We start from the raw sequence: 19,264 nt of genomic DNA, 5'->3' as shown, positions 1-19,264 counted from the left end.
GGGCTCTGTGTAGGTATTCCGCTGGAAAGTTGAGTCCTGGAGCGATGAGCAGATGGGGGCAGCGCTCCCTCGATGAGAAACAACAAACAGCACGAGTGGCGCCCGCGAAGCGGGGGCTGCGAGCAGTGGAGACAAAGGTTCCAATATGATTCCCCAAAGGAGTAGAGTCCATGGGGCTTCAGCAACACGCCCCTTCAGCAAACACCACCCCATCTCTGTGTTACTGTCTGTGTGCTCTCCCACCCCCCAACCCCCGTGTTGTCCTGTCTTATCATGTGCTTCTCTGCTTCCCCCACTCCCGTTCTCGGTGTTCTTCTGTCTCACTGAGTACTTCTCTCCCTCTCCCCATGTTTTTTCTGTGCGACATGTTGCTACCTTTGTCACCTAGTTGGTCTAACTCTTCATGTGCTTCTGTTTACCCCCTGTCTCGGTGTTGCTGTCTTGCTGTGTACTTCTGTGCTCCACCCGTGTTACTTTATTTTGTGTGTGCTTCTCTGCCCCTCCCATGTTGTTTATGTCCGCCATGTTGCTTCCCCCCCACCTCAATCCCTCATTTTCCTTGCTTATTATAAGTTTCCTCTTAGGAACACTCTAAATTTTGTTCATCACAATGAGACATTTGGCTTTGACAGGCATCTTCTCTCAAGGTTACACTCAATGCTGTATGTTTTGTTTACATCGTGCAAGTACTCAGATTCAAAATTACATCGTCTCCGAAGCTAAGAGTCTGCTCATGTAAATTGGAGATTGCCAGATTAACAGTAGATCCCTGAAAGACCATTGATCTTGAGTCCATAGAACCACAGGCAGTTGGGAGGTATTTCAAGGGCGGCAGTTCAGTTTGATTAACCTGTCCATTCTGTGGAAAAAGGGCTTCCAACCTGACAGAAATAGTATACTGCCCTGTTTTACTCTCTGAGATCAGACAAATGACCAAGTTCCAAAAATAGAGTAGCAGACCTAGAGTATTTGACCCAAGCTTCTAGTGCACTTATTTGTGGAGAGCATTGACCTGATCAGTGCCAAGCCACTTAAAGCATGTACCAAATGCACCATTATTTTTTAAGCATTACCAACTTCAAATAAAGCATTGATTAAAGCAGAAAATAGCAGTGGGATAAACGAAAAATATAATAGTGGCCACATAAACTCCCATCTGCAATGAGAAGCTTTCACTACCTCTAGGACATCATTACTATCCAGCTTTCAAACGTCTGGAGTAAATACCCTCACTCCAGAGACTCCGCTGAGGCTCAAGGTGCTTCTCTGCTGAGCTTGGATGAAATTAACATGTACTATCCATCAGACCTTCCACCTACAGATCTTGAAATGGCTCCAGAAGCTAAAGGCTAATTATTAAGTGCTTTGTATCTAGTTTGAGTTTCTCTGGTTCTTGCTGTAGACAAAGCCAGAGAAAAATGACAATAGCTGGGAGAGTAAGAACGGTTGTGAAGTAGTGGTGTCCAAACTCAAGGATTAGGGATTTGGTTCACCCATCGGTTGTTCTAATTGCAAGTCACTAGTGGGCAAATGAAGCCAGGCCTGGAAGGATCCATGCCGGCCACCATTGGCCAACAGCCATCTCTTGTTGATACCCAGGAATGGTCTGCTCCCAAGACTTCAATCTTTCATAACTGCCATGATGACCATAGTGGTCTATCAACTTTAGAGAAGAATACCACTCCCTTTTAGCTGTTAGAGAGCATAGTTACAAAAACTCTCAGTGAATAAAACTTTGCCTCCTCTTCAAATCTTATCTTCCCAGTAACTGCCATCCATTGTTTACCAGGACAACCCCACAAGTATGCTAAATGCGAGCTAAGCACTTTTCTATGAATCTCTGGTCTTTGTGAGGAGACTAATTGTCTTAATTGTTCATATTCTATCATTTTGTGATTGCAATGTGCAATTACATTTTCTGATAATGGGTACTTAGCCCATATGTGCCAACAGACCCGATGAAGGCGAGAGACTCAAAACATTTTAAGCTAAAAGATGGCTTGATTTTAGCGGTCTCATACCTAAAATTGCATCTGTAACAAAATAAGTCTATGGGGAAAGTACATTCCCCCAAATATTTGTTTCAAAATCTCCCACTTGCCAGTTGTGAAATGTTGCATGTATCTTAACCTCCTGAATGGACTAATGTTCTGCAGTAATTAAGGATGTGTCTTACATTTGAATTGAAAATTATCATTTGAGATTAGGTTTTTATAAAATCATTGGGCCAATATTTTCCTTTTAATTTCCATTTTTCTTTGTTGAAGAGTTGCTTGTTTTGTTAACTTTGAGGTTTTCTGGTGACTCACATGGTAGTACATGTTGGGAATCTCCTAATAGCCTAACAAAACAGCAGTTACCAATGTTAATAACAGAAAAACCAGCCACATCCAATAACAATCAGCCCATGTGCTGTCATGTAAAGATCACCTACACCCTGTAGGGATTCCCTCAGACATTGTTGAGCGGCGTTCTTCATGAAAGGTTACGAGAGATTTTATCTTTTCAAAGATTTGGTATGCCTGCCTCCACCCTTGCAGGGATACGATACAGGAGTGGTTTCAAAGCCTCAGGCATGCGTGTAGATAATTGTGTTTTGCTTAGAAATAGTTCACCCGTGACCTACTTGAAGCGTGTAGGTGTGTGTCAAAGATGAGCTGATACAGAATGTCACTTCTCTGTGTAATCACTTTACGTAAGACGTATATTGATTACATGTTGCTTACATTAGCACTTAACTGCATATTACTACCAAAATAATGCTCAACTTTTCCAAGGTTGTCTGCTTTACAGTTGTTGGTTTGCAATTTCAATGAAGATGGCAGCATTTGGAATAGAAACATTTAATGATTTTAAGTCTTTTGGTGGTAACTATATTTTTGGGACATTTTCATATGTTACGTTCTTGACCGTGAACAACTCCTGAACCTTTTATCATGTGTGGATAACTTTGTGACAACATTTGAAAAGCGTTGCAGCCCTGTATTGAACAGTTGTGTGCAGTGCACCCAATGTAAATGAGTGTGTTTAGTATCCATCTGTTACATGCTGCCAAGAGCTAGACACAACAGGAGGCAGAATGTAAACCTGAGGTTCATTGTCTCCAATCTGTTTAATTGATAAATTAGCATTCTCATTGTTATCTGATTCCTTCTGAATGTGTTTTCTGTTTGGTGCTTTTGTGTGCCGTCATGTGAAGCATTATTGACTTTATTCCCATCTTCTTCCAGCGAGGTTGTGGCAGAGCTTCTCCTTCAAGACGGCTTTCTGATACCAAAGCCAGACCAGCTGAAAACTTTACACATTGAATGTGAAGGTTGGTACTTACAGCATTGTGCTTCACAACCACACAGCAACCTTGTGCGACATATGTGTCTTATGTCTGTGCGCTAATTAGATCTGCATATAGTCAAGTGCACAGTTACTGTCTACACCTGCATGGTGCATCTGAGCACCAACTTCACCAATGCAGATCTACAAAGCACATACCGATACACATGTTCCTGAAGCATGTATTTCTGGATTCCGGTTTTGCAAACCTGCATTTTAGTTCCTAGCTAAACATAGATTTAATAAGTTCTGCAATTTATTAAGCTCATGCAAATATGTTGCCACTTTCAATTTTCACAGTCCAGATCAGCCAAGAAGAATTAAAAGCAGGTTTTCAAGGAGCCAACTCTTTGAATAATTGCAGCCAAACCTATTTGGGCCACTTTGGCCCAAATGATGCAGATCGATTCCAGTTCTTTGGGAAAAGCCTTTGTCGTCCACATGCCTCTTGGCAACAACCTCCAGAGACTGACTTCTCTATCAACTCCTGACCATTATTAGATCCTCTGGTCCTCTTCACACACCGCTAGTCTTTGACCATATTTCCTCAAAGAAGGTACTCTGTGTTGGAACACCATTCCAATACTGTCCATGTGCTATTCCAAATATCTATTTTCAGCTCAGTACAAGGTTTGTAACGTATGTCTTTCCTCTGCCCATGACAACATGCCAGGCATGTCTCACCTTCCACTCGACAATGAGCCTATGGTATCGACGAGAAAGAAAGTGATGTTCAGACAACAGGTTGAAAAAAAATCATAAAGGAGACCGGACCTGCAACATCCATGAGTGCCCTTCAAACCACTCCACCTGGGGGCTCCTTTCATGCACAGTACCACAGGGTAGTCACCAAAGCCGCTTCCTCTGACCCTGCTCCCTCATACTAGAAGCAGCAGCAGGCATACCATCAGCAGTCTGTTGCAGGGCAGCCCCCTCTTAGACCCCATTCCACAAGTCACCAAGGAGGCCTCTCAAGTTGGCTGCAAGCTGCATTTACAGCAAGTGACCAGACAAGCTCTGTGGGCTCCTCTTCAGTTACCTTAAGCTTCTTGCCATACATCTCATCCTGAAAGTCTTCCTTCTCCCTCATTCAGAGCAAGGTATTACTAATGAAAACATGTGACATAACAGCTATGTACCACCTCCAAACAACAGTATGATACTCACTCTCTCGCCCTTTCACCACTGGCACTCTACCACCACATTAATCTCATGGCAGAGCTACTTCAGGGGGTGGGCAACAACCTGGCAACCTTCTCAGCAAGATTTATCAATAAGAAAATCACAAGCAAGTCCTGCTCCATTAGTTTCAGCGTTGCGGCATGCCACAAATAGATCTGTTCACCACACCTGAAAATATAGAGTGCCCAAACTTAGCCTCCAGGAACCTACAGTCCATGGTCTATGCACTGTGGATAAACTGACAGGTATCTTTGCTTAGGCTTTTCCACTTCCCCCGCTGTGCTGGGGGGGGCGCACAGCGCCCCGGTGCTCATGACGAGCTCAGCTCGTCATGAGCCACGTTTCTCGTGTGCTCATGACGAGCTGAGCTCGTCAAGAGCATGGGAGGGGTTAAAGGGTTTATGAAATAAAACCAGCCTTATGTCCGTCTGCTCAGGCCTGTTAGCCTAGCTTAATTTGAAGGTGATCGGTGCATGAACCCAAGCAACTGAAGTTAAAGGAGAATAAAAGTCCTGTTTCTTTTTCCAACTAATAGAATCGACTGGACTCTTAATTTATAGTGTTCTATTTCTTTGTTCGCACTGGGTTCCATCCCCAGCACCACCTTCCAGAGGTAGCCTTTGACTGCTCGCACACAATGTTGCAGGAGAGCCAAGTGTCCAGGAGAAGAGGTTTTGGACGTAGTTGGTGCCCAATTTCGGATCTTCTAGGACAGCTTGAAATATTTGCTACAATGACTGTCTAGTGTCTCAGAGTTTCTAGGCCTCACACGTTTAAAACCTTTATAGGCAAAGGCATGATCCTGTTGTCCCATTATCAAAGTAGTCCTTGTTGAACTTTAGTTCATCAGTGCTTCCTTTAAAAATACCTTCCCAGTTCTTAGTGAAACATTTGTTTGTGGCATCTAGTGCTGTAGATTTGCATGCTGTGCATAGTCCTGACATCTAGTGTTGGGCTCAGATGTGTGCATCTTGTTTTTGTTCAATGAAGATTTTTTGAATCACAAGGTATGGTGACTCTAACTATTGTAGGTAATGTAATGGGCATCGACTCCATAGTTATATTGTTGTCGGTCCAAACGATCCCGCTGTTTGTCGTTCTCCACCATCAGGTGTTGCTTTCACTCCTTCTCACATTCGACAAAATATCCTCATCAGGGCTCTTCCCCTCTCAACTTCCATCACTTGGGCAACCGACAATATCCACATGATGGAATGGACTCCTTTTCAGTTTTGCTCAACTTGCCACGCCAAGTTTGCAAGGACGGATTTGCACGAAGTCTGTAACTTGTGCCTGTCCCTGGATCACCGAGAAAATTCTGCGGGAGACAATTCCTATGAAGGCCTCGCTGACCGAATGGCGAGCTCACCTGCAAGACTATACAATACAGGGCTTGTGGAGTTCCGCACATCCGAGTATTCACATCAGTGACTTGGAGTTGGTGGCAATTCAGTTTGCGCTCCAATCATTCCTTCCACTCATTCACAAAAATGTTGTTAGGCCATAAGGACAACACCATGGACATGTTTTACCCCCAAAAAATCAAGGGGGCATGCACTCGTACCAGCGGTCTGCTTTAGCCCAGAACATCTGCCAGTGGGCGATGCATCACAAGGTGCATCTGGTCATACAGAACATTCCCGGTCAGGACAATGGCTTGGCAGGTGGGAACTCCACCCCGAACTCCTCCTTACATCCAATGGTGCAGTTTCCTCAGATAGGTCTGTTTGTCACTGCTGAAAACGCAAAATGTCCAAACTTTGCCGCCTGGCTACCACCTACACAGTCCATGGGCAATGCACTTTGGATGAATTGCTCACAGATTTGCCTCCCCTTTTTAGCCTCTCCCTCCCATACCATTTGCCGTCTGCAAGCTGAGGCCGACATCCCTTACTCTCATCTTATAGCCTCAACCTGGGCAAGCCAGTCTCTTAGACCTCTCTCTAATTCCCCACGAGGAGCTCCGCAACAGGCTGGACCTTCTCACATAAAACTACAGCTCTCTCCAATACCCCATTCCTCAGCAGCTCAACCTTGTGATTTGGTTCCTGAGGTCTTAGAGTTTGCTTATCTCAGCCTCTCGTAGAAATGTCTGTCTGTTCTTTTAGAAAGTAGAAGGCCTACTATCAGGACCTATTATGCAGCCAACTCGAAATGTTTTGTACCCTATTATCTTCCCAAACATATAGGATAGGGTAGTATTTATAAAGTGCACTAATACCTGGGGGGGAGGGGTCAAGGCTGTTTGTACAGGACATTGTTTGTTACCTTCTCCACCTTTAACAATCACGCTTCGCCTACACTTCTGATCGATTATATCTGCCTCCTGAGGCTGCTTACCTACAAAATAGGCAACACGCCCTTTAGGGTGCCAGTCATTAAGGCCTGCATGGAAGGACTTAAAAGGGTTATCCCACCCGGACGCCTTCTATTCCGGTGTGGGATCTTAACATCGTTCTTACTAGACTCATGGGACCTCCCCTTGAGGCACTTCACTTTTTCCTGTTGCAATTTCTGTTGTGGAAGGTAGTCTCCCTTCTAGCTGTCGCTTCCCTCAGACGAGTCAGTGAGATGCATGCTCTTACCTTGAAAGAACCTTTCTTCCACGTTCCTCACTCTAATCTGGTTTTCAGAACCAGCTCCAAATTCCACCCCAAGGTCATCACTAGATTCGACCTTAATCAGACAATTGAGTTACCAGTCTTCTTTCCACATCCAGAATCTGTAGCAGAACATGCTTTACATACCTTAGATGTCAAAAAGGGGTTAATGTACGATGTCAACAGAAACATCCCGGACCCCCCTCCCACCCTCTACACTCAAATTCCACTCGCAAGAAAAGGGCTTCTTTGGGTTTCCTAGAGAACATACCATTAGCTAACATCTGTAAAGCAGCTACATGGTCAACTCCTCACACTTATAATAATAATAATAGGAAAGTTTATAAAACGCCTGGTTACGCACACCGGCGTGTCCCCGCGCTATGGTAAGTGGAAGCAACAAAGTCTCAGCAGCACCTAGAGCCCATCTACTGAACAAACAGGTGAGTTTTCAGTTTCCCCCTAAATCTGGACTATGACGGTTCCAAGCGCAGTTCCATAAGCGTTATTGTGTTGATTGCCTGGCTAGAAACCAAGCTAGAGTTGGCCAGGCTCTAAATGCGCACACTTTTCAGGTCTTCTGCAACATCCCAAGGCTAAGCCACCACTTTAGGGAGGACTGCTTTACAGTCTATGCACATCATGTGTATCCACAGGCACACATGCCAGAAACAGAAAATGCTGCTTACCCTTTAAGCATCTGTTCGTGGCATGTAGTGTACTGTAGCGCCCACCCTCCTCCCCAGTTGCCTGGAGTCTGTTGCAGATGATCTTATTTTACTTCTTCACCTCTCATGGTCATCTTTACTGTATCACTCTGCTCCATCTACTTATTCGCCCTCTGTGCGGAAAAACAATCTAATATGAAGTGTATGCCCATGTGCATTGCCTACAATAAGTGGATTCATCACACCTCGTGACTCAAAAAGACTTCTTCGAACCAAAACAAGTTGAACACATCTGAGCCCAACACTAGATGGCGGCAGTATGCACAGAATGTGAATCTACAGCACTACATGCCACAAACAGATGCTTACAGGATAAGTAACATTTTCCTTCCTCGAATAGCTAACATCAACATCTGTGTCATCCAACGCAAAGGAGAATCTAATTCTGCATTCTTTCACAAGGCGGATAGTCACTGCTTAAGTTTCATTAATAGCAACTGTGAAGGACTACAACATAGTTCCCTGTTAATGGACTAGACAAAGTCGACGTTTGTGGGCTTCGCTGGTGCCATTAAAGATAATGCTGTCTGCAAAAGTACAATTTCATATTGGGTCACCTTGTGCGAGGCCTGGCTAAGATAGATCCTCGTGCTCATTTGCGCACACTCCACAAGGGCAATGGCAGCTTCTACTGTACTCCCCATCGGGTGTCCTAGTGGCTGTTTATAGCGTAGCCACTTGGTCTTCTTTTCACACCTTTGCAAAACATTACTGTCTCGTGGCTCAAGCACGTAGCAATAGATACTTTGCCAGAGCTATGCTTTGTGCTGTCGTTAGTTAGCCAGCAGTATTCACTCCCACCTCTTAGAAGGTATTGCTTTGAGTCTTGTTCATCATGTGATGAATAGTTGTATGACAGTACAACGCTGGTAAAAACATTGCATGATTTTAAAACGCATTTGTTACCCCACATTTGTTTAGAACACATATGCTTTTACCTTGCATGCCATTACCATGCATTACTAAGGTAAGTTTAAATATAAATATTTTTTTTAATCTTTTTGGGGTAAGACCCCACCACTTCCCCCCCGTACTTACCTTAAATGCATGGTAAAGATATATGAGGTAAAGGCCTATACGTGCTAAACAAATGTGTGGTAAAAATCCATGGTTAAGGCACTGCGATGTAAATATCGCGTACCAAAGAGTGTTTCCAGTGATAAATTTGTGGCAAGAAGTGTTCATTGGAAGAAACAATTAATTACCTTAGGTATTGATAGTCCTGTTGGATAGTATATTCGACTTCTTCACTACCCTGCTAGCTCCCATGTGAGAGCCATTACTAGGTAGCACCCAAGATCTGCAGATTAGCTTCTGCTGTTATTGTGGCTATTATAGAATCTGTCTCAGTTCCTCTTTACATGCCTTGATTGGGTGCAGACAAAATACAAGAAACTGATTATCAGTGCTCCAGTAAGGAGCCTTGCTTGGCGGCACTGAAGAGCTATTGCTGAGAAAATAGTTTTCCGGTTCCAGTCTGGTGCCTGGAAGATATTTATAAGGAGCTGGATCTGCAAGAAGATGTAATATCCAGCACAAAATCATTATTGAAGGTAAGTCACTTTTTCATCAGCTTCCTCTGTTAGTGTTTGCCTGTGAACCATGAACACCCCGCTGGAAATTGTAATGCATATAGCAGAGGATGAATAGTCTTCAGTGGTATTGAGTGGTCACAGTGGACTGTTCCTTGGTGTTGTCGCATATCTTCGCGCCGGAAGCAGACCTTTGAAATTTGACTTGTCTTTTATGTACTGGATTGTAACTTTCGCCTTCTTTGAATGCTGCAGATGGCAAGGCATTACTATATTGGGAAAGATAGTTTTCTTTCCAATGTCTTTGGGTTTGTTTCATTTAACTGTCTTGGCTTGAGAATTATCTCATTATTTGCTCTTTTCCTTCATTTCAGTTTATAGCGGTTAATGACCATGTACATTGCCAGGAATAAGTTGTTTGCCATCTGCATTTATTTCTGCAATCTAAAACGAACGTAGCACCAGATGTTCTGTTCTGCATATTCAACTGGTATTGATCTTGTCTTCGTGTTTTTTTGTCATCAGACAACCAAGAACTTATGAACTTGAAGATCCCGCGCACGTTTTACAGATTTTGGCAGCAGCTGCTGAAGGGGCTCCATTCGCAGTCTTTCACTCAGATCATCCTGGAGAAGCTCTTTGCTGAGCTCCGATTGTGTTGCAACGAGTCCATGCTGGGGATACGACCACAGTTCCTCGCGTGCTGGATCTCTGAGATGCTTGCAGCTAACCGTAAAGCTGGTGAGTCCGATTCAGAGTTTCCGGCCTTTTCTCACCCTTTATTTTTAGCTGCTTTGAGAGCATCCGACGTATTGATATTTTCTTACTTTGTGGTATTTTACAGAATAAATTAATTCACCCAGCTTGGGATTTCTTGGTAAATCACTGAAACTGCCTGTGAATTCCAAACAAAAATTGGATTATATGAGTAGCGATGTGACTCCAAACGGCAATTTTGTTGCACAATATTTTCCCTCCTAGGGAGGTAGTACCTTGTATGTAAAAGCTTTCTAGTGCTAGAACGCCCCTCTCCCAACAGCTCATCCAAGACGCAGTGGTATGTATATTGTGCCCAGTCTTCTGCTAGAAAGCAGCAGTAGGTCTTGAAATTGAGCATAAATGACAGTAAGAGAGGTGGTTGGGATGAAGGAAGGAAATGACAGACTGAGAAACAAAGGGAAACCTCATCTGACGCCATTGATCGCCCTGTATGGTGGCATTCAGAGACCATGAGTCCAGTTGAAAGAACATCTTTTTGCGTGTTTCCCCAGAGTTTTTGGTTTCTGACCTCTCGGTTTTGACTCTGTTTTTGCTGGCGTAGTGTTTCTGCGCACTTTTCTCACTGCTGATCAGTGGTAAAGTGCAAGTGCTCCTGTGGTAAATTGTGTTATGGATTGGTCTGTTGGTTATGTACAAATGCTTTGCACACTGCCTCTAAGATAAGCCTGACTGCTCGTGCCAAGCTACGAAGGGGGTGAGCAGGGGTTATTTTGTAACTCCCTTATCCTGACTAGAGTGGTGGTTCCTGCCTGGCTTTAGCGCAAGCCCTAGTCTACCAAAAATCCCATTTCTAACAAGACCCATAGTGTTGCATTTCATATTTTCTGCCAGTGTGAATATCTGTGTGCCCTGCCACACTGCCTTGCGATAGCCTCCTGGTGAATCACCTATTCATGTAGGATATATACCCTGCACCTAATGCTCTGTGGAACAACCCACTGTTGGAAACTGATCTTCTGCCACAATGAAGGCATGGTTGTTTTCATATCGCTTTGGTCAGACATCATTGGTCAATGCTCTCTTCTAGAAGAGCATACATTTTAGAACCCCAACTTTGCACAAGCTTTCCTTCAATCATTTTGCGGTCTGCAGCTTCTGCAGGGCGTGACTTTTACGGTGGGCACACATATTTCCCTTTTTAAAACTACATCATACATCCTGTGCAACCTGCTCTGCATCATTGCGTTCTCTTTTTATTCATTTTAGGATAACCGTTGTTTAGTACATCATTATTAGCCCATCTGTTGGAAGACGTATACCTGGATCAGGCTACTGATACCTACCACATTCTTCCACAGTTGCTTCTATTCTCTGTTACAATAGTTCTCAGCACCTACATCCACTCCTCTCTCATGTGAAAATAAAGCTGCAGCTCCGAGGAGCCTAGCTCTTGACAGTACCCATCTCTTGTGTGGTTCTCCTGCATGTCGTCTGGGCAAAATTGGGAGTTGGTTTGGGCCACCAATCCACACGATGCTCAGGAGATGCAGAGCGGAAACATCCGCTCCTGCACATGCACCAGTTTACCTAACGCTCTTCATTGAGAGGTCCCACACGTATTCTCTATTTTTTCATTCTGGACATGACTACTAAAAGAGACTGTCACAACACCGTTCTTGACATCCCACAAATATCATAACTGGTCTGAGATAGAAGGCAAAGAGTAACACCTTAATATGAGTTACTCGCAAGATTTTCTGTAAGCTAAGCTAGGTTCTTATTCAGCTTAGGAAACAGTGTATTATTGCCATGCAGATTGTCTAAGATGGGCAGATCATTTCGTCCTTTACTGTGAAGTCAGGACAGAACTTGTTGCCCTGTTCGCTTCCCTGGACTGGAGTGTTGTGACCTTTCTCTGCTGCCTGCCCTTCCTCTCTTAGTGGAATGCCAGCAGTTATACGTGTCTGTCTTTTATCCCTGTTAATGTATACTTCACGATAATTGTTAGTTGCTTCATTTGTCTCATTGGATGATGTCCTAACCTCCACTGCCCAGTCAGTTATAGCACTATGCCTAGATGTTTGCTTTCTGTTCATAGATCAGGCCAGAGTCAGGTCAGAACTGCTGCCCTCCTTGTATTTACTAAATCTTTAGGGTTTGTGCAGATGGTTATCTTTCTGTTTCTCCTTATTGTTTATGCTTGGTTCATATGAAGAAAGCCCTGTCCAGTGTGTGGTCTTCAAGCCAAGCAAAGCAAGCGATAAGACTCAGTAAACATATTGCTTTCAACTGAGATATAGGTTCCTCTACAACCCGTGTAAAAGTTACCCATAAAGTGGCATAGTTTTCCTCTGGCCCTATATTTGCATGAGAAATACTTTCAATTTCTTTTCAAGCAGCTGCTTGTAGACATTGCCAGAAAGTGTGGGTGTGTTGAGCCTCCGTGGTGGTCTGTCCCCACATCACCCTACTAGTACCAGCTCTAACTTACTGGGGAGTTTTCTGAATATGTATGAGGTAGATGTTAGTCAGTCATTCCTTTAGAATAGTTTATAATAACGTTTTACAGCAATAGCTACAACAGTTTTGGAAAAAATAAGAGAACATAATACAACAGTAGCATAGTAAAGATACTGAGAAAGAGCTGCTTGGTAGACGTCAGACAGTGAGGTACAGTTTGAAAATGTGTGTTCACAGGTCTTTATAGAAAGCCAGTAGATCCGGTTAACATTGATGAGTCAGGGTATTCAGGAAAAGCATGCCACGGGAAGGCCTGTTTGCTATCTTGCTTTTTTGGATTTAGGATCTTTCTGTAACTGCTCCTTGTATTCTTTTGTCCACTCTTCAGCTTCAGTACTCTTTCATGAAGGAGGGTAAACCACAGTAGATTGGTTTTCTGAGTATGCATGGTATTTTGAAATTGAACCTGGCTTCCCGAAGAAGCAAGAAGAGTTGCTTCAGGCCGGTGTGATAAGTGTTTTTTTACTGCATAAAACGAGCCTGGTAACATGCAAATAAACTGTATTTGTAAAGCACACATTCACTCCTCCAGGCCGCTTGGCTCTGCATAACAGATATGTATTGTTACTCAGCTTGGGGTACTCATTTTATCAACCTCGAACAAGGATGTAAGGCTCAGGGAACTTGCGACGTGAGAGTGGATGCATTTGTCCACTTAGCCACTGGACAGCATGCACTTGGGAGGCCTACCAGAACTGCATTCCCTCTCTCTAGGTGCATGACAGCAAGTGAATGTACTATGTTTATGTAGTGTGAGTTAGGGATTGATGGCTTTAGTTTTCTGAAAATATATCATTCTTAGGATGCACAGCAGGGAAGTTTAGCACTATAGATATATGTTTTCGACAATGAAGCCATGAGACTGAACATGGGGACTAAACAATAGAAAATGCAAAGCAGATGTATTGAGCTGAGCCATTTTGTTTTACTGGAGGCAGAAAGGCATTTAAGAAGTGGGAAATAATTCAGTTTTGATCGGAATAAGTTATAGATAGTAAATAGATCTTGTCTGAATTTATCTAAGATTGTCAGTTTTCTTTGTTAATAGGGTCTGAAACACAAAGGTGAATCTGAATACCATCTGTGTATTGGTATTAGGCGGAAGGGTTTGTCTTGAAGTGTTGAAGAGTAGCGATACTCAGTTTAATGACCTCTGAAGGATGAAATGCGGAATCAGCATGCATGGATTAGAACTTCTGACCTGCAGCTCTCACACGATGACCGCAGTGAGAGCTGAATTTGCTGATCCGCCATGCATTCATAAAAAAAGGTATCCTTCAGACTACGTTCTAAACTGTAGAGTGAATGTGCATTCTTTATTGTCTTGAAATGAGAATCTCCAAAAATCTGCAATCTCATAATGTTGTGTAATTGATTACATTTTCCACAAAGGCTATGTGAGTGTCAATCTATTTATCTCTCTTGCTCTTAGCAGAAAGTCTTTCCTCGTATAGATTTGAACTCCTCTACCCAGTATTAGACTGGCAGGTAATATATCTCCGTAAGTGTATGACATGAGGTTCTTAATTAGTTGCATCAGTGCAAAGAAGACTTTTCTGTGCTATTCTAGCAGGGTAGCTAGCTGATATTGTTATAGGACACCAGGCACATCAGTCAACAATAGGCTCACTAGACCCACAAGTGCAAACAAGATGGCAAACAGTATTTTACTTCTCTACCAGGCAGGCAGGTTCTATGCAACGGTACATATATCATCTGTCACAGGTACTGTGGAACAGCCACCCAGCACAGCCCACAACCCATCTCACTCTATTCACCTCTCCCAAGCCAGTGCCAGAGAACGCCAGTACAGCCAAGGCCTCCGCGTTTACCCTTACAGATCTTTCTAGTTACATCCCTTACTCCGCTTACCACCATCCTGCTGGCACTGGAAGAGAGCCCATCAGTATCTTTAGCCCAACCTTTTCAGATACTAGCTAGGCCCAGAGGCATTCATGGCATAGGGGAAGCCCACAAAGATGGGAACAAATAATGGGGACAAAAGAGGTGACCCCAGAGGGACAGTGTAGAATGAAATGGTTATGAACCCCCCTGGTATTCACTTAAATCATTCCTTGACTTCTTAAACCAAAATGTAAATGTTTTTTTTTCCACGTTCCTCCTTTCCGCAGCCAAAAACACCTGATCTACGGACCGTGCTACACACATGGATACACACTCTTACCTTTTCTTCGTTACCACACACTGTTCATCAGCCAGTATCTAGCTTTCCTCCAACTCCTGTACCCAAATCTATGTATCTTATGACTGATTTCACCTCCAGCAAACAACACCTAGACTCTCCTGACCTTTTCAACTGAAGTCCCAGTTCCTCTGTGAACTCACTCTTCATCCCTGTACCTGTGTGAACGTCCTCTTCATTCATCTCAGCCTGCAGGCAAGAGATTGGGCCACTCTCCACTGTAGATCTCCATGTTGCAGGAGACTAATTAGTACTCGCACAAACGCGCCATGAATCCAGTGCTGCAGTGAAGATTCTCAACGTTCACTTGTGAAAAGTGCTGTACACGTGAAACTATGGCAAGTGCAGGCTGGTGCTCAAGCTCTTCTACCAAAAGAGCAGAGGACAGAGAGAAGTCCTAGTTTCTGTCATTATTGGGTTGCAACTTCTCCCAAGGGTTTGTGATGTAGGTAAGCTATCCTACTATGGCAAACTTAACCAAATGACATATGGTTCTTCATTGTTAATGGAATTGTGCTCATCTTAGAACACTATCTGTTTAGCCAGGATTTACTCTTGTGGAAGACATTTCTTTTTAGAATTATAAATAATCTTTTCTCAACTGCAGGGAAGAAAGGAAAATACCTTTCCAACACTCAACAAAGTGACAGGTGGACACTGTTTCATCACAAGGTTCCCCTGCAGTGGAAAATACTCTTGGACAAATGCCTGGAAGCCCCATGTCAGGCCACGCCACATCTGCTGCAGAGGTACACAAACGCTTTTTCTTGTGGTATTTAGTTTGAATTTGAAAAGTTGGGTGTTGTTGCGCCTACTTTGTACTGCTGATTTGGATGCAGGTTGGTGCGAGTAAAGCAATGCAGTGGGGACATCTTTGAGCAATGAGATTGGCGTTGAGACCAAATGTGCAGTCCTTGACAGATTAACAGTGGTATTCTCCTCCCACCCACACCTTGTCGCATGGAATAGCTGTACGCGCCCCATGTTCTGCTGCACATGTGAATGTTCATATCTTGCGGCTGTTCTACCCTTTACTTATGTCCTTATCAGGCTGCATATCATCAGGTGGCTGATTCAAGTCCATGTGTTGGGGTTTTCTTCTCAAATATGTCATATTGTAGACAGTACCAAAGGTTGAATTGGGCTTTGGGTTAGTCTGTTGCTTACCATTGGTTGGCTTCCTTGCCACTCTTTGGTTTGCTTCCTAGTCAAAGACGTTGCTTCCTCTTGTTGAGTTATCCGTCCCTCCCTTGGAGCATAGCTACCGTACCTTCCTTTTTAGGTCTCGATTAAACAACACATGCACTGTCTCAAAAAGACGTGTTATGTACTACAGGCCGCCCATCTCCTACCATTGGTAAACTTCAGCGTCACTTATTTTCTTTTATGCCATTTGTCATGTCATGCAGGCATCATGCCCTGTTCTTGTGCTTGGCCCTCCTATAGCCCATGGACCAAGTGCATGTCTCCTTACACTGCACCTCGTTTGCAGAGCTATTTTTTTCATTTTTTTCAAGCACTCCATAAGAGTACTTATGTTTTCAGGGCGTCTCCCTTGTACACATATCACTGAAGTACATGCATGTGTATATAAATGCATTTCTTAAAAAGTTGTAAAAATATGAACAGCACCGGATTCTTTTTTTGTACAATCTGATGGTATTTGAACGCTCGCTCCGTCGTCTGCCTTCCCATAGTGTTAACACCAGCCAGGTATTGGAGTGCTTTCAGTGTTCACCAATTGCATTACACAATGAGACATTCATTGCCTAAGGAAGTGTAAGTGAATTGCCCAGAATCACAAATTGTTCACCCGACCTCGAGATTCGAACCAGTTTCCCCAATTCCCATGTTATGCCACATCCTCACCTCACAGCTCCTCAACTGTTTCTCACTATCACTTCCACTTCTGTTCAGCAAGACCCCCATCAAGACTTAACAAGCATTGGCAAAGCCAATAGATCTTGGCAATGCCCGAGCTATTGGCCATGTCAATGTGAATGTCTTTTAGCCATGTTGTCTAGCAGCACATCTGCTGTTCAGCAGGACTGAATGTCACTGAAAAAAGCGCAATGATGCGACCACGTCATAGCACTTTTTTGTGTTAGGAGGGGTTAGTTTAATAAACTCATCATGGGAGGGCGAAGAGACTTGGCGTCGGCTAAACATCATTTGATTCCGGGCTTTCAGTAACTTTCAGCCATGTGCTGCTAGACAACATACCTAAAAAACATTCACGTAAACAAAGCCAATAGCGTGGGCATTCCTGAGACCTATTGCCTTTGCCAAGGCTTTTTATTGGATGACTTGTGTCCTTCCACTGCTCACAATTGGGCATCTACTTGTTCTCTTTTGCCTTTAGCACTCCATGGGAGAGCATGTGTTTTCTTAATATTCTGTGTGCTGTTTTTCCCCATCCCATCCTCTTGCCCCAAGCCTCTACATGTTGATCCTTCACAAGCTTTCAAAAAAAGGCTACTCTGTTGCTTCCCTCTGTCCCATTTGCTTCACTTTTTGATTTTTGAATACTTTTTTATTTTATTCAGGCACCCTTGTACACCGCCTCTGCTGCCTCATCCATTTGTACGATAACCTTGCCACAGTTTACGTGCCTCCACATGTCTTCACTGTTGTTTGTCCATTTACCCATACTGCCCCCTCCCACTCCCCACACCTTCCTTTTTTTGTCTTTTTTTTGTGGAGGACCTGACAGCTGCAGTTTGCTACTCCTTTTGTAAAATGCACTTTTTGTACAACTTCTTTTTCAATTTTATTTACCTCCTCAAGAAATGCATCTGCCACCTTGAAACACTAAATAAAAATAAAAAGATGCTCACGTCATACCATATGCATGTAAGTGATGTTGCTTGTCCTTCGACATCATCCACAACTCGCGGTGACGCAGGAGCAGAAAATTGCACAGGAACTACATGAGATGGGACTCCGAACTATTGGGGATGTTTTCCTAAACAAGGAATACATATCACGGGATGACTCAGCCTTGAGTGCATATCGCACTACCTTAAAAGTTTTCGGCTGCGTATGGCGGTCAGGGCCCTGTATCCCTCCTTCCCATCTGAACTACCAACGCACAATGCGCTACAGACACTCCTGACATCCGCCACGCGACAACGCCTAGTTACTAAACTATACACCACGTCACAACGTGAACAGTTCTGCGCACTGGACAGACCCCTAGCTAGATGGGAGGCAACACTGGGCAAAAATATTCCTAAAGAAGACTGGGGTTACGGGTGTACGCAACTACAGCTGCTCACATCTAACTGCAACTTGAAAATCATACATTTTAAGTTCATACAGCAGGTATACTATACATCCAAGCAACAGAATGCATACGGGCTGATGACAGGTGCCACAGATGCCAAGCCCCCAAAGCAGACTTCTTACACATGGCCTGGGCGTGTACAATACTCCAATCATACTGGCAGGCGGTCACTGACACTCTCACACATATGTTTGGGGGAGTGTGTTCCAAATACACCCCTGTTGTGCCTTTTGTGTATCTATAAGATCAAACAAGCGTGTAGACGTAAGTTCTTGGCGGTGTCACTACTGCTGGCTAAGAGAAGGATAGCGATAACATGGTGCAGTAAACAGACACTGAAGCACACAGACTGGATCAGGGACATGTTATATGTAAAACACAGTTAGCCACGTATGCAAAAGACATACCCCAACCCTCTCGGCCACATGACTTCTGGGACCCACTAGTGCAATATCTTCTCTCCACGCAAACAAAAGACTGTTTATAATCATGGGCTAGCTCACAGTCGCGGTAGGATGCGTGGGGTGTCTGACCCATAGAATCCTACGGATGGGCAATAGCATGGTCCATAAGCACATATATGTACAATTGTCGGCCCAGTGCTCCTTAATTAGTTTCATGATGGTACGGGTGTGGTGTTTTTATGCAAGCGGTTGGACCTATAATTCAATGCCCCTCAAGGCAGCAATGTGCTACATATTTGTGTATACACCTTAATGTATGCAAAGCCATTGTAACTCTGTATATACAATGTGTACAATGTGAGCTATTTGACTGACCACGAAAAAAAAAAAAGTTATGTTACTTGTATACGACATCACACTGAGCTGCAGTAACAGTGAGGTGTATACGCACCTGAGAGATGATTTGTATACATGTCATTGCGCATTTTGCCCATTTTTCTGATATGCAACATCATTGACAAAAAGCTTTGGCACAGTCACTAAGTCTGCATTGGCAGCTAAGTAGAGAGACTAATTACCTTTGCTAATGCTTGTTACAAATGGTAGAATACTTTCCTCTTAAAAGGGGAAAACCTTCCATCTCCCTGCTAGAATCGTAGAATTTCCATGGATACCTTATCAAATATTGGTGAAATCAAAGTGCTTACTAATTCTGTGACCCTCTAAGATGTACAAATGTTTCTTATGTGAAAACGGGAT

At 43.6% G+C, this 19,264-nt stretch overlaps 1 protein-coding gene across 1 annotated transcript in view; it reads left to right on the top strand.

Annotated features, from left to right (window-relative positions):
* The window catches only part of LAS1L (LAS1 like ribosome biogenesis factor), a 384,388-nt gene that overhangs the window by 196,868 nt on the left and 168,256 nt on the right, over positions 1-19,264 (top strand). The window contains exons 8-10 of the mRNA XM_078640120.1: positions 3,231-3,316; positions 9,898-10,113; positions 15,423-15,564. Of these exons, the coding sequence (XP_078496246.1) occupies positions 3,231-3,316; positions 9,898-10,113; positions 15,423-15,564 (444 nt within the window). The remainder of the gene's footprint in view (positions 1-3,230; positions 3,317-9,897; positions 10,114-15,422; positions 15,565-19,264) is intronic.

This window comes from Lissotriton helveticus, chromosome 4_2, assembly GCF_964261635.1.
Source record: "Lissotriton helveticus chromosome 4_2, aLisHel1.1, whole genome shotgun sequence".
NCBI classification, from domain to species: domain Eukaryota; kingdom Metazoa; phylum Chordata; class Amphibia; order Caudata; family Salamandridae; genus Lissotriton; species Lissotriton helveticus.
The sequence above is the reverse complement of the archived record's forward strand: the minus strand, read 5'-3'. Positions and strand labels throughout refer to the sequence as shown.